Source organism: Vidua macroura, chromosome 27 (assembly GCF_024509145.1).
Source record: "Vidua macroura isolate BioBank_ID:100142 chromosome 27, ASM2450914v1, whole genome shotgun sequence".
In the NCBI taxonomy this organism is placed as follows: domain Eukaryota; kingdom Metazoa; phylum Chordata; class Aves; order Passeriformes; family Viduidae; genus Vidua; species Vidua macroura.
The window spans coordinates 4,607,159-4,622,388 of NC_071597.1; the positions used below are offsets into that span (position 1 = coordinate 4,607,159).

The 15,230-nt window shown below is 47.1% G+C and overlaps 1 protein-coding gene across 2 annotated transcripts in view; it reads right to left on the minus strand.

The window, feature by feature from the left end:
• The window catches only part of NSF (N-ethylmaleimide sensitive factor, vesicle fusing ATPase), an 80,042-nt gene that overhangs the window by 26,983 nt on the left and 37,829 nt on the right, over positions 1 to 15,230 (minus strand). For both annotated transcript variants that reach the window (XM_054000290.1, XM_054000291.1), the window contains exons 9-11: positions 5,064 to 5,263; positions 2,509 to 2,674; positions 1,576 to 1,650 (exon numbers count right to left, since the gene is read on the minus strand). In XM_054000290.1, the coding sequence (XP_053856265.1) occupies positions 1,576 to 1,650; positions 2,509 to 2,674; positions 5,064 to 5,263 (441 nt within the window). The remainder of the gene's footprint in view (positions 1 to 1,575; positions 1,651 to 2,508; positions 2,675 to 5,063; positions 5,264 to 15,230) is intronic.

The window sequence follows — 15,230 nt, forward strand, 5'->3', positions numbered from 1 at the left end:
GATGCTTTTCACTGAGAACATTCAATTACATTAACTGATAAACTGAACAGTGTCACCACCAAACCAGAGAGAACAGCACAAGGTTGAGTTTCTCTCCTCAGGGTTTCTCCAAGTTGGTTGCTCTCAGATTTCCACACCAGGAATGACAATCTGGTCAGTCCCCTGGCATCCCTCAATCCAGCTCCCACCTTGCAATTACCATGGAATGGTTTAAGTTGCAGTGACCTTAAAGGCCATCCAGTGCCACCCCTGCCATGGCAGGGACACCTCCCACTGTCCCAGGCTGCTCCAGCCCCAGTGTCCAGCCTGGCCTTGGGCACTGCCAGGGATCCAGGGGCAGCCACAGCTGCTCTGGGCACCCTGTGCCAGGGTATCACCACCCTGTCCATAACAGATTTCTTCCTTATACCCCATCTGACCCTGTCCTCTGTCCATTAAGTCTCTGCTCCTTGCCCTGTCACCACAGGCCCTGGTAAAATCTGTTCTGCTCCTCTATCCCCTTTCCTAAGGGGTCACATCCACTAATTACTGAATCAACTGAAAGTTTACTCTCCCGAAATCCAGAGCCTTGACTTTCCTCTTCACATGGTCCATATCATTCCTATAAAATGTTCCTTTTCATCAGCTGAGGTGATAATTTCCCAGCCTGCACCTTAGCAAGTAATTTCTGAAGCCCACAATGGCTTCAGAAGATACAGAAGATACAGAAGATCCTTCTCTTACAAGTGTAACCTGTCAGTCTGGCACATCACCCTGAGCCCCACTGTGCTCAGCCCCTTCCAGGCTCTGCTCCAAGGATCTGATATTTGCACTGGTCAATGTTTGTGTTGAGGGGATGTGAAAAGACATTTTACAACATGCACAGTACCCAGAGCATTCAGTCCTTGTCACCTGATAATTCATTCCAGGATCACTGAGCTTTTCACCAGTCCCAGGCTGTTCTCTACTCCATCTTTCTTCAGGGAATTGTCACCTCAGCACTGAGGCCCCAGGCCAGTCACCCTTTAGGCTCCACCATAACCTTCACTGACCAAATTCTGATCTCAAATGCAAAGCCAGTGATTTGTTCTCATTAATCTAAGATGACCTGGGCTTACTTTCTTAACAAAGCCTGTATGATCAGATATTCCCTAATTTACCCTGCACTGGGTGTGCACAGTTACAAAGGTCCCTTTCTAGTTACTGACAGACAGCTGCTCTTCCAGTTGCCAGATGAAATGGCAATCCAAGCTCTTGGCCCACTTTTAGTTCACCCAGTGCTCTTGCCTGGCCTTCCTGCAATTCCCACCCAAGAATGACCTGTACCATTATTTGCCTCCTTTCCTTCACACAAATATTCAGGGTCCTGCCTGCCCATCCCTGCCCACTCTGCTGGGTAGAAACTCAGATCAGGTTTATCAGTAGGGAAGTGCAAAGTGGAACTTTATTGGTCTGATTTAACTTATGTTCTGGAGAGAGCTGCAGGAAGTTCAGCACCCGAGCCATGCTGGGGATGGCTGGCTCACATTATGATCTGTATTTGCTTTGCTGCTTAGGTTCATGGAGTTGAGGAACTGGGACCTGCAGTGTGCTTACCAATCTCCATCTTCACCTCCAGCCTCCCCGGCCTCAGCAGGGCCTCATCAATCAGGTCAGGTCTGTTGGTCATTCCTGAAGTCAAAGTTAAAACAAAACACTGTTACCTGAGCTTCCTGAGGGGGTTTCCAGCCCCTGGTACAGCCCATAGAGCCAGGGAGACACTCAAAGAGTCCCAAGAAAACAGACAGAAGGCACTCATCTTCTGGAATGCTGGGAAATGCCCAGAGGGAGAGTCAAGGGGGATCAAACCTGTGCTCATGGCCTGTCCTTGTGCAGTGCCTGCAGGGCTCCTGCAGCAGGACAAGCACAGCAGGAGCAGCCCCACTCCCCCACGGGCTGATACATCAATTCTATCAGTCCTTGCAGGTTTCCCTAAACTATGAAACCCTCCTTATCAAAAACTAAATAAGGAAATTGCTGAAAGCAGCAATATCTGCCAACCACAGCAGCATCTCCCTCTCAACCCGCTGCTGATGCTGCTCCAACAGCAGCCATGGCACCTCAGCTGACCTGCAGTGAGGCAAACCCCAGCAGTGCCCTGTCGCTATTGGACACAAAATGAGTACACAGGAGCTTGGTAAGTTCCAAAGAGAAAAAGACCCAGTTTTATTCAAACATCTGGTATTTATAGAATTCCAAAGGTGACCGTGGATTGGAGGATGGAATTACCACCTCTCCAACCACACCAGTCCAAAGATCAATCAATCATTTCTCTCCACCCACAGAGAAATATGTAAACTATTTTATTTATACATGAAATTGTGTGGGAACTCTGACTCTCAAATACGTAAGCATTATCAGAAGGCTAAAGAAGTTTTATGAGAACTTTAAAACTTTCAAAGTAACTATAAAAGAAAACTTAACACTTTTAAAAATCAGGGCAACAGTGCCCACCCAGCCCTTAGGACAGAGCAAGGCAGCCCCACCTACCAATGACCAGGATGTTGTTGAGCTGCTCCACGCCATCGATTTTGGAGAGCAGCTGGTTCACCACGGTGTCGTGCACGCCGGTGCTGCCGGCCATGCTGCCCCTCTGCTTGCAGATGGCATCAATCTCATCAAAAATGATGATGTGCACCCCACTGTTGGCTCCAAGCTGTGGGAGAGAGGACGTGTCAGGAGTGTCACCAGTCTGATTGCTGAGAGCAATCCAAAATCAACACCAAGCTCAGCCACGCAGACACAGCACTGATACTCGCTGTGTGTTCAGTATCACACGTGTGTGTGTGTGTGCGTGTGTTATCTCACCCCTCTCCAGGGGAACATCCTGCCCATCTCCAAATCAGGAGGCTCAGGGGGCTCTGCCCAAACTCAGGACTTTGCAGCTACACAGGTTTTAAGGAAGAGCACGAGGTTGAGCAAGCCGAGCAAAGGCCAAAGCTCAAAGGGTCCCAGCACTCAGCACCTGGGAAAGGGACAGGTACCAGGCACAGGGAACAAGGCTTGTCTGTGGAGGGAGGGATGCACCAGGGTGGGAACACCCCAGGCTGGACTGAACTTGGCAAATACACAGCTTGCCAGAGCAGCTTTGTTGATAATATTTTTAAGGAGCCCAGAACTGCCATTTCCAGGTTCACTCAGGGGTGAGGCAGTTGCAGCTGGTAAGAGAACAGGATACTTTTTGTGACTACATTATGAAGCTTTTCCCCTTCATTTTCCACCTCTAAAACATCTTTTGTGGCCAATGCAGACCATGTTATCACTGGGTGCATGTGCTGGCCCTGGCAATCTGCCCCAGCACAGGCAGCACAATGCCAACCTTTTGGAGACCTTTTTAATCTCCCAGCTGTCATCAGGCGCAGCCCCTGCGGCCGATATCGAGTGTATTTAACAGATGTGTTACTGCCAAGGGAAAGCAGCTCCCAGGGATACTGCAGCCACCAGGGAGCAGGAGATTGTTCACGTGGGTCTGTGTTACCACACAGAGCTGATTGACTGACTAATAAACCCTTTGCTGAAGAAATTAAATTATTTCAAGTCACCACCAAAATCTGAGTCTTGTGAGCTGAATAAAATTAAGGGATCATTTGCTAATGACTTCTAAAAAGACTTCCCTGTATTTAACTGTGACTAGCCTGACATTTGATTTTCTTTATCAGAAAAATCTATCAAGATCAAGTGATCCACAACAGAGAAAAATTACCATAGCACACAAGAAGGAAGTACTTACAACATGAAACTAAAGATTGGGGTTTTGAAAGCCAACTAAAGCAATGGATAAAAAACATCACTGGAAAAAACAGAATCTTTATCTTCACTTCCAGTTTCAAAGATCTCTAGTTTCAAGACATTATTCTCATCCATTAGTTTTCTGAGAAAAATTAACCATGTATTGATTATAACACTTCAAGTGCTCTAACACACCAATATGCCTGCAACCCAAAACCTGAAAGCTTATGTGCCAGTTTAATTTTGTAAGAAAAATCCAAACAGATTAAATTATGTCTCTTCCACAAAAAAAAAAAAAAAAAAAAAAAAAAAAAAAAAAAAAAAAAAAAAAAAAAAAAAAAAACCTAAAAATACAGGAAAACTTGCACAATCTGAGTTTTATGGAGTTTTGGAGAATGTGACAGCACATGACCCAAAGCAAGCAGGGTGGGCACTGCTGTATTTATTATATATTATTATATATTACTCCCAAACAACTGTGCATGGAATCTCAGCACACTGTCCCTGTCTGCAGGGCTGGCTGGAGCCCAGCTGACTGTGTGTGAGCCTGCACAACACCAATACTCCACAACTCACCAGGAATAACCATAACCACAAGCCAAGCAGTGGCTGTGTGTTGAGTCGTATTTTCTTTTTGCTAGGGTCAGGATTAAATGTGTGAGATGGTATTTCTTGTTTGGACTCAAATGTTTATTAATTCTTACCTATGTTAAATTCTCACAAACTGTGAGTTTTACAGCACTTCACTCTAACAAACTAAAAAATTGAGTCGTCTCTCTCTGGAAGGTCTTTTAAGGATAAACTGTCTAATTAAGAAATGACACCGAAATTATTTTTACTTTTAACCCAATAACTTTTTTTTTTTAACTCAATTATTTTTACTTTTAACCCGTGGTCCACAATGCAGACTTTTTTATCTAATTACACAATACTACCTAAACCTATGAAGAAGAAGGTGAAGAAGAAGGACCAGCCTCCTCTTGTTTTATATATATATATATATATATATATATATATATATATATATATATGTTACTATATTCTAAAACATTAAGTTTTCCACCATGTGACATTACACATTTCTAATGAACTCCACACCCACAACCCCAGTTTCATCATTCCGGTTTGGAAGCTTCTCCACGGCCTCAGGTCAAGTGCAGAGTTCTCCTGGGGGTCAGTGCCTGACAGCACAGAAAGTCTAAAATTCTCAGTAACCAGGGTTCCAACAACTCTGCCTTTAATGCAAGAAGTAATTCTGAGATTCCAGACCTCTCCGGGTCTCATTCCCACCACGCCCCATTCCTGTGTGTCCTTACCCTCCTCTGCTCCTCCTCTGCATCAGCAAACAGCTTCCGGATGTTGGCCTCGGACTCCCCCACGTATTTGTTGAGGATTTCGGGCCCGTTGACCACCTTGGGCTCCCTGGCATTGAGCATCTTCCCGATCTGCCGCGCCATCAGCGTCTTCCCGCAGCCCGGGGGCCCGTACAGGAGGATCCCCTTCACGTGCTTGCAGCCTGCAAGGAGAGGGAAGGGATGCCTTGGGAAGGCTGCCCTAGAACAGAGACTGCAGGAGCTAAAGAATAAAGTAGGGATTTATTAGGAGGCCTCAATGGATCCACCTTGGGCAGCACCAGAGCCCAGCCAGGGCTGCACCCCAGGTGAACCAAAATGGTCACAAAATGCCCCACAGGTCACGGGGTCTCTCACTTTTATAAGCTCTGCTCCATTTGCACATTGGAGTTCATTGTCCAATTCCAGCTCCAGCCCATGCAGTCCCATCCTGCTTGTTTTTCTCTCTTCAGCCCACGTTGTTTGTGCTCTTGGGCCTGAGATCTGGATCATTTGTCCTTGGTCCCCAGCTGGAGAAGGAATTGTTTTGTCTCCCTGCTCTGTGTAGAGAGCTCACCATCCTATAATATGAAACCCAGAGCCACACACTAAAGCAGCACAGAACCTGAAAAATAGAAAAGCTAAAACCTGAGGCACCATAAGGGCTGAGAGAGGATGGGGACAGCCATGGAGCACTGAGGGAGGCACTTCTCCAGGGAGCTGGCAGAGATGGGCCTGAGCTCTGCTCGGTGCTGCTGTCAGAGAAATTCAAACACCGGCTGGATCAGCATCATCCCAGTGATGTGCCAAGGAAAAACAACTTCTAGAACAACTCAAGTGCTCTCCATTCATCAGCCACACTGAGCTGTAACTCCTGGTCAGGAACACAGCACCAGAGATCCCTTAGGAAGCTGGGAATAACAGAATTCTCACCAAGAGGAGGTTCTAGGGATGCTGCTCACCCCCAGGTAGAGAGGGGCTGCAGATACTGGTTTTTACAGCCTGCACACCAAGCAAAGCAGACACAGGTCAAACACACTCATCTGATTCTTGACAGAGAAAATGAAGAATATTATGTGATAACACCAAACTTTTTACCCTTGTACTGGGCTTTGGCGAGTCCCATATCCCACATCCAGTTCTGGCTGCAAGTTCATAGAATAAATATTGAGAAAACTGAAAAAATACCTTCCAAGAATCACCAGAACCATCAGCCCAAAATCCTTGACCTGTAATTAGAAAGACCTGAAATATTCTAATTTGTTCAAGAACAGGACTTTGTGTATGAGAATTTAAATTCTCTCCTGTAGGGAAAGAGAGGATGCAACTGCTGCAAGCTGAGGGCACATCCCAGCCAGTGACAGGCACACGTGTGCCAGGTGTGCTCACAGCTCCTGGGAGAGGCTGCAGGTGTGAACAAGAAGAGTTTCCCTGAAGGATTTGTGGAATTGTGGACATACAGCTTGTGAGCTGCACATGTTTTATCACTATGCTGTCTCTGAATATCCTTATGCCCCAACTTCCCTGCCCTGCCTCACACTGTGCCAAGAGAGGTTGTGGCACCAGCCCCTGTCCACAACCAGGTTTCTTTTGTTCCTTTAACTGCACAGACTAAACCTTTGCTGCTGGAAAACCCTGCAGTAGGAGATGGTGTATCAGCACCTGAGCACCAGGCTCAGGGAAAGCCTCAGAGGAGAGAGGGGACATGGGTCAGTGGTGGCCTCAGGAGTGCTGGGGAATGGTGGGACTCAGAGGGTTTTTTCCATTCTTTAATGAATATATGAAAATCTCTTTTTTACTCCATTCTTGCAGATTGACTTCTTTAAGAACACAACCCTCCAAACAAGAGCCCTGCAGTGCTAGGGATGCACGTTAAAAGCAAAATCAACAAAAAGCAGCAAACTGATGGCCCCAACCTCAGACTGAGGGGACCTGAGCTCAGTTTCTGCCAGGCTTAAGGAGCTTGAGCACACAGAGTTGTCTGTCACCCCACAGGATGAGTTCCCTCCTGGTGTCTGGCTTGTCTCAGCTCCATGGTAACCTCACCCCATCCCACAGAGCCCTCAGGGCTGCTCACACCTCAGGGCAATTCTGCCTGTAAAGGACAAACACTTACCCCTTATCACCTTCCCAACACTCTGCTGTGATTTCACTTACTCCTGAAGGTTATGGCAATAAAGAATTGATTTCAGTCTGAACAACAGCTCAATATTACTTAATTCCTGTGACCCCACACGCTCTCTTCCCTCTCTCTCTGGCTGTTCACTCACTGCAGTGAAGTTCCAGGAGGACACTGCCACGAGGAGCAGCTGATCCTCCCAAAGCCCAGAGAGCAGCAATGCTGCACTGGGTAAGCCCAGCAATAAAGCTGAGCTTCTCTGCAGATAAAAAATTTACTACAGAAATCCAGAGCTGTGGCTAAGAACTCATGAGTCAGCAATGAGGCATCTGTGAGTCAAAAGCATAAACAATATAAACTGGCAGTGAAGACAAATACCACAAGGGAGAGAGTGAGGCACAGATAAATTAAAAGCTTTTCCTGTCAAATCCCTGTCATGAGGGCATTGTTACCGTGGGGGAACATGATCTCCTCTGTAACCAAACTGCACCAGGCAGGGTGGTGCTGACAAGTGATCTCTGCAGGGAAATCCCAGCACAGCAATGCTCCAACAGCTCCTGGGCTCCAGCACGAGACCACCAAAGGCCTACAGAGGCCACCAAAGGCCTACAGAGGCCACCAAAGGGCTCTGGCAGGTCAGGGCTCTGCTCCCAGCCCAGCCAGGCAGGGCCATGGTACCGCAGGGAGAGGCTGTGCCAGGGTGTTCACAACACAAACACCAACAGTCCAGGCCTGGTTGGTTCTTCTGGTTTTCTTCTAAGTCCTGTGAGAAGTGTCTGAGGCAGCTGGGAGGGCTCAGCCTGGAGAAAAGGAGGCTCAGGGGGGACCTTCTGACTCTGCACAACTCCTGGCAGGAGGGGACAGCCGGGGGGTGTCAGGCTGTGCTCCAGGGAACAGGGACAGGAGGAGAGGGAACGGCCTCAGGCTGGCCCAGGGGAGGTCAGGGTGGACAGCAGCAGGAATTTCCCCATGGAAAGGGTGGTCAAGCCTTGGCAGAGGCTGCCCAGGGAGGTTTGGAGTGCCCATCCCTGGAGATGTCCCAGGAATGCCCTTGTCCAAGGAACGTGGCACTCTGTGCTCTGGGCTGGAGACAAGTTTGGGATCAGGCACAGGGTGGACTCCATGGTCTTGGGAGTCTTTTCCTATCTTAATGATTCTGGGATTCCTGCAGTTCCCAACCTCTCTTCTAGAAGAAGTACAACTGAGTCATGCCCTCCAGAAGCTTCTCTTCCACAGCCCAAAAAATCTAAACTTTCTGTAAAGCACAAACATTCCCCTCTGTGCATGAGCTGCCCCAGCCACAGCAGAGGGCACAGCTGGAACACCCACACCCAGAATCTCATCTCCCACGGGGAGACTGGAACACAAAACACAAACTGGCTTGGCCAAATCTGCTTAGAAACCTCCCAGAATGTTCACCTTCTTCCTGTTCAAGGGAAAAGGAAAGGAATTCTGGAATACTCTGAGTGGGAAGGGACCCACAAGGATCATCCAGTCCCAGCCCAGCAATCCCAGCCTGTGCATCCCTGGAGTGCTGTCCAAACACTCCTGGAGCTCTGGCAGCTTCAGGGCTGTGCCCATTCCCTGGGGAGCCTGGGCAGTGCCCAGCAATTCAAGATTAATTCAATAAAGGGAACATAGAAGCCACACTGAGCTTCTTCCCTTGGGTTTTCCGCCCCAAATCCCACACCCAGGAAGGCAAAAAATCCACAGCACCACAGCAAAATCATCCCAAATCCAACCCCAAAACCCTCTGGAAAACCCCAAATGAGGTTGGAAATGGATAAAAACTCAACTTCCCACAACAATTTAAGATTAAGTCAATAAAAGGAACATAAAATCCAGATCATCGCCCTCCCCCTGTGGGTTGGAGCTTTGGGTTTTCCTCTCCCAAGGTAAAAAATCCACGACTCCACAGCAAAATCATCTCAAATATCCCCAATCCTCTGGAAAACCCCAAATGAGGGCAGAAATGGTTAAAAATTCAACTTCTCTGGGGGAAAGAACCTTTCCCTGATACCCAACCAAACCCTCCCCTGGCACAGCTCCAGCTGTTCCCTTGGGTCCTGGAGTCTTCCTCAGAGAAACCCAGCTCTGAGCGCAGCAGGGTCCCTGGGACAATCCCCCAGCCTTACCCAGATGAGCTCAGCCCCTGCTGGACAATCCAAGCTCCTCCCTGAGCCCTGAGGACATCACTGACCACCTGCTGCAAGGCTTGGTTGCCACTGAATGGGCAACACTGAGAGCAGGGTCTGAGTCAGGTGAGAGAACATTCCTGAACCCAAAGCAATCAGTTCCTCTTCAAATAAAACTGCCATGAGTGACTCCAGCAGACATTTCCCTTTACAGCCACGTTCACCTGGCTGAAATCAAAGTTTTAAGGACAAGCAGGACTTTATTAAAATAGACAGGTGATGACAAATCACAAATGTTACCTCTCAAATCACAGTGGGATCCTCTGCACCACACAGGAATTTTGATTAAGTTTATCTCCCCTCTGCTGATTTCACCAATGTGGCCCAAATGTCAATACTATTATGAGAATCTTTCTAAACACAAATTACAGCTGTGCAGACATCACCAACCAGTTCAGCTCATCATTTGATGAGCTCCAAAAAAAGGTCATTGCTGTAACCTGATCCTTAAATTATGCCATTCAATGACAGTTAGAGGCTGAATAGGGACATTAACAGGAACTCAAACATACAAATATGGGAAAAAAATATGAGGGAAAATTCATAAAAACTGCTGAGAATGGGAGAGTTACTGGTGTTACCAATGGAAGTCAAACTGTTTTGACCCAGAACATCACCTGCCCAAAGACAAGATAAAGTTTATTTGTTTAATTCTCCTTCTTCAATTTATTGGAGAGATCAGAAGAACTGATTTAGTGTAACAGGGATTTTCTACTTGGGAGTGTAATTCCCCTTTTAATTAAAATCAAAGCATTCTGGTGTGATTGGATCACTCGGATGCACCACCAGGAACCTGCATGGATGGTAAGGCCCCAGCACAGCAGGGAGATTTTTATCTCTGCACATTCATCTTGGGGCAGGTTACAGGAAGTTCAGGGCTCCCAGACTTCACCTGCCACGCAGGCAAAATTTCCCTAAAAGTAGAGCTGGGTGGAATTTCCCTCTCCTCTCATGCTGTAAGCCGAGAGTGTCTGCTTTGAATTCAAAGCTGGGGCTGGGAAAGGGCCACACCTGAACCAGAATTTTTATTTTCTCAATGGTCAGAGTTTTGATTTATCAAATCTTTTGCCACTGGAAAGAGAAGACAAAGTGAAATTCTCCACGTACCTTTGGAAACTGATTCCTCACCACATCCCACTGGCTCTGAGGAGCTCAGTGCACACATCTATCAGGAGGCAATAATGAGATTTATGACAAGAGCATTTATCCATTTCTGAGGGAATGTGCTAGAAATGAAAATAAATCAGCATCTCAGAGAGACACTTCCAACAGAATGCCTCTGGCTACAAAAACAGCATCAGGACGCTGAGGAAAAGGGATTTTGGTAAGAGTATAAACAAACAAAACCAAGCACTAAGGGAAGTCAGCACAGTAGCAAAGAGTAAATGTCTCTCATCAGAGCTGTAGAAAGATCCCTAATTCCAGAGGCAGGTTCTGTGGGAAGCTGAGCACAGCCAGGATGTTCACAGCCCCATCCCACCTGGATGCCACCAGCATTCCCTGCTTCCTGGGATAAAGCTGGATCATTCCCATCTGCTTAGAAAGCCAGCATGCTGGGATGTGGGAACACCTGCTGAACACTTCTGCCTTGTGAACACACACAGACACCCCAGGAGCACAGGGACACCCCAGGGCTCCAAGCTGGGGACAAACTGGGGGTGCCAGACCATTGTGATGCCACCAACAAACCCCCTGCAGCCACCTGGAGCAGGAGCAAAGCCCTCCCAGATGCAGAAATTCCTTGCTGCAGGTTTGGTGTAAAGCCCCTTCCCCTCCCTCCCAACCATCTGCCACATTCCCATTTCCACATTCCTGTGTTAAAAGGGAATCATTTTCATTGGTGACTGTGCAGAATTTGGAAGCCCCCTGTCTCATATCTCTCCAAGGACTGAAGTCCTTCAAGTCAGTTCACTCTGTGTCCAGAAGCTTTCCTGTCCCCCCACCCTGATGCCCTCCTCCAAAGTTTTTCCAGTTGTACTGCATCCCTTTTGACAAAAAGGCTGCATCCAGCAACCCAACACATGAACAAATTACACATCAGCTCCTTCACTTTCTTCTCCATCCCTGGGGGATACCAAAGTCAATCTCTGCTTTTAAGAAGGGGAGGCAAGTGACAGATGTCAGGGGCTTCTTCACTGTTCTCTCCAAAGGAAGAGTTCAGTGCCCAGACTCAGCCTGGCTGGCCCTGGATCCAGGAGCCTCAGGGTGAGCAGAGCACTTCAGGTTAAATCCCACTAGGAGGAGAAGAGCAAGAAAGCACTGGTCCATTCTCAGCAAGGAAGAAGAGTTGACAACAGCAAATGCTGAGTTCAAGCTGTTACATACTTATTTACACCAGTGAAGAGCTGACACATTGTGTGACAGCTGATATTAATAAAAGTGACAAACGGGTAGGAACAGGAAACAGAAGCAGAAAAAGAACAAGGGACACAAGAGCCCACAACTGTTGGATACTGGCAGATCACTTGGGCATGAACTTCACCCAAGGGAACTCAGAGTGGGTGAAATCTTCTCAAAGTCAGTGAGAATCTGAACAGGGTGGGTGAGAAACCAGAGGGAAGATGGTGAATGTCATCCCTGGTGTTATAAAGGGAAAAGGGAGAGAACTGTGGGGTTAGACTAAATTGAGAGGTCCTTTCAATCTCAGCTGTTTTCTGACTGTGTTGTATAGACCTAGCACTAACCTGATAGCTGGAAAATTCTGAGATAATGTCTTTTTAAGTAGGTAGAAGAAAACAAGACTACAAAACAACTACAGAAGGACTCCAGAACAACTTTATTAGGCCAGTCTGAGACAACTTCCCTCCAGGAAAATATGGGGGTCCCCACACAAAGGGTTTGAGGAAACAAAGAAAGCAAGAGAAGGACATTTAGACTTCCCTAAAGATATAAATGCGTGTTAAGACATCCTCCTAGACATGCAGGAAAAGCACTAGCTGAATGAAGTTAGAGCTGGATGAAAAGCAGATTAAACCCCACAAACTTTAAAGCACAGCAAGAAATGATCCATCCTGAATTTAGTGGCATGTGGTGCCTGGGAGATGGAACAGAACAGAATGCTCCAATTAAATCTGCACACTGCAAAGCCAAGAGCTACAAACACACAGGCAGGATTAAATTCATCTGAAATCCATGTAACCTGATGCACGAGTTTCTAACTGGGGAGGAATAATGAATTGCATGTTGCAAAAAAAAAAAAATTTAAAAAAAAAAAAATCGTCCCTGTGAGGATTCTGCCCCGGCCCAGACAGCGAGGCACAGCCAGGACCTGCTGATCCAGAATGGATCCATGGTTTGGGTTGGGCACCACAATCCTGAGCAGGAAGGGAGGAGAAATAATGATGGGTGATGTAGAGGTTATAGAAATGGCCTCAGAATCCCAGAGCTGCCCTGGAGAATGCTGGAGAGACAGGAGCAGACTGGATGCAAAGGCTGAGAGCAGCACCCAGCACTGGGACACGCTGCCCAGCAGGGCCTGGCATTCCCAGCACCCCAGCTGAGGTTAGACATGCCTGACACTGATTTTTCATTAAAATGACCCTATTTTCAGAAAAGCTGGGTGAGAACCTTTCCATCATTATTCTTCTCCTACAGTATCTGAGTACTTTGAGAACATTAATGCATTAATTTTTAAGGCAGCTTAACAGACAAGCCTCCACTTCAGACAGAATCTGAGGAAGAAAATAATCTGAGTGTCTGCTCATTTCAATGTTCCCCTTGTGTTCTGTTAATACTTCACTTCTCCATCATGAGCTGGACTTCAGAATTACAGAGCTCTGAGACCAACTGATCCCGAGAGGGCAGGCCACGAGCACAGGTGAAGATGGTTCCCAGGAAACAGAAACCACCTTCAAAAAGTCTGATTTGGTTTATTTATGGTAGCAGGAGAGGACGGGGAATTTGGGTTCCATTTCAGTCTCTTAGAAGGAACATAACCTGTAACACCAAACATTTCTCTACCTGTTATTAAACCATAACAACATGTCCATGCAGAATTTGCTCTTTCAGGCCTCTACAACAATTAATGTGCCACAGGAGTCAGAGAAATCCCTTCCCTGCTGCAAGTCAAGACTCTGTTTCAGAGCTTGGGGACACCAGAGTGTTCTTAAACAAGGAAAAGAGGGTCAGCACAAGTGTTTTGTTTTCAGGTCTGAGAAGGGACTTTACAGGTTTGTTGCAAGTTACAGCTCCAGGCACCAAATACCAAAAATGTTCTTCCAAGTGTCTAAATATCTGTTGGAGTCAGGGGGAAAGAAAAAACAACAAGAAGAAAGAAGACTGTTCTAGGCAAGAGCAGAAGCTGCTGAATGAGCTGGGTTTAAAGTCTCAGCAGAAAACCAGCATCTACCATGGATGGGAAGAAAACACAACATTTGTCAAATAAACAGAGGAGCTTTATCTGGAGCAAGAGGATGCTCTGAACTCAGCAGAGAGTAACCAAAGCCAGACTCCCTTCACTACAGAGTGACACAGTTTTATTCTGAGCTGGCACAGACATCCTGAAAGGGCCTGGAAAGGAGAAGGATTCCCTGGAAACAGGGCTGTGAAGGGCTGTCCCCCAGGGAGAACTGACTGGTATCTCCCTCCACAGTGCCCCGAGGTACTACTGCTCCTTCCTCAGAAGTGTCATTCCTACGAGTGAGGCACTAAAATGTTCCCAGACATCTTCCTCAAACCTCATCCAGGTAAGGATTTAATTCCATTTGGCAGCCACAGGATTATCAGGAGTCAAGCATCAATCTTCCCTGGGAGGGTGGGCAGGCCCTGGCACAGGGTGCCCAGAGCAGCTGTGGCTGCCCCTGGATCCCTGGCAGTGCCCAAGGCCAGGCTGGACACTGGGGCTTGGAGCAGCCTGGGACAGTGGGAGGTGTCCCTGCCCATGGCAGGGGTGGATGGGCTTCAAGGTCCCTCCCAACCCAAATCATTCTGGGATTCTGTCACATCACACCAACCAGGGAGCTGATCTACTGAATACTGACCCTATAAATTGTCTTTATCAATAGTACTTTTCGCTGCCAACTGTATTAGCTCCCTAGAGAGCCATGCAAGCCCAAAGCCACCAGAGCAGGGCTGGGACATCCACAGATGGGAAAAGCAAACTGCCCCTTCCAGGCCAGGAGGGAGCCTGGGCAGGGTGAGTGCCCAGCTGGGGCTGATCTAACATTTCTGCTCTTGGATAAACCAAGGCTTGTACCAGCAGAGCAGTGTTTCCCTCCTTGGATGACATGGTTAACTAACATTGATTTATGTGCTCCAAACCCAGAGCATTCCTTGGAAGTTAGATAAACCACACACAAATTGCAAGTAATGCTGGAAGGGTCTATAGAGCCTCTGTGTAGTTATGGACAGAAATATTTATTGCATTTGGCGTAGAAGCTGCAGTCTGGGAGCACTGGGCAAAGAACACAACTGGTGAGCACTGCAGCACCAGGGAGAAAGCAAATTCCATCTTTTCCTTTCCCAATAAATTATTCACAAAGGTGAACAGCTGTCACACTGACATTTCAGATCTGAAATATAGTTAAGAGCAAGTTAAAACTAAGGCAAAGAAAATGAATGTCAGTAAGTTTTTGTTTTTTCAAATTTCAGATAAGCTCTTTAGCCCTGGGGTTAATCAGAGCTCAGGAGCTCTGCTCCCAATCCAACTTCTTCCCTGAAAAATGTCTCTTTGTGCAGCCTGGGTATAAACATGTACAGTAAGGGTATTTGTATTTAATGTAATTTAATGGGGCACACCTTTAATTCATTGCCCAGGGTAATCCAAATACCAGTGGTCCTTCACAGAATCTTTGTCTTCCTTTATTAAACAACACCAATTATCTTCTACCTTCACATGTG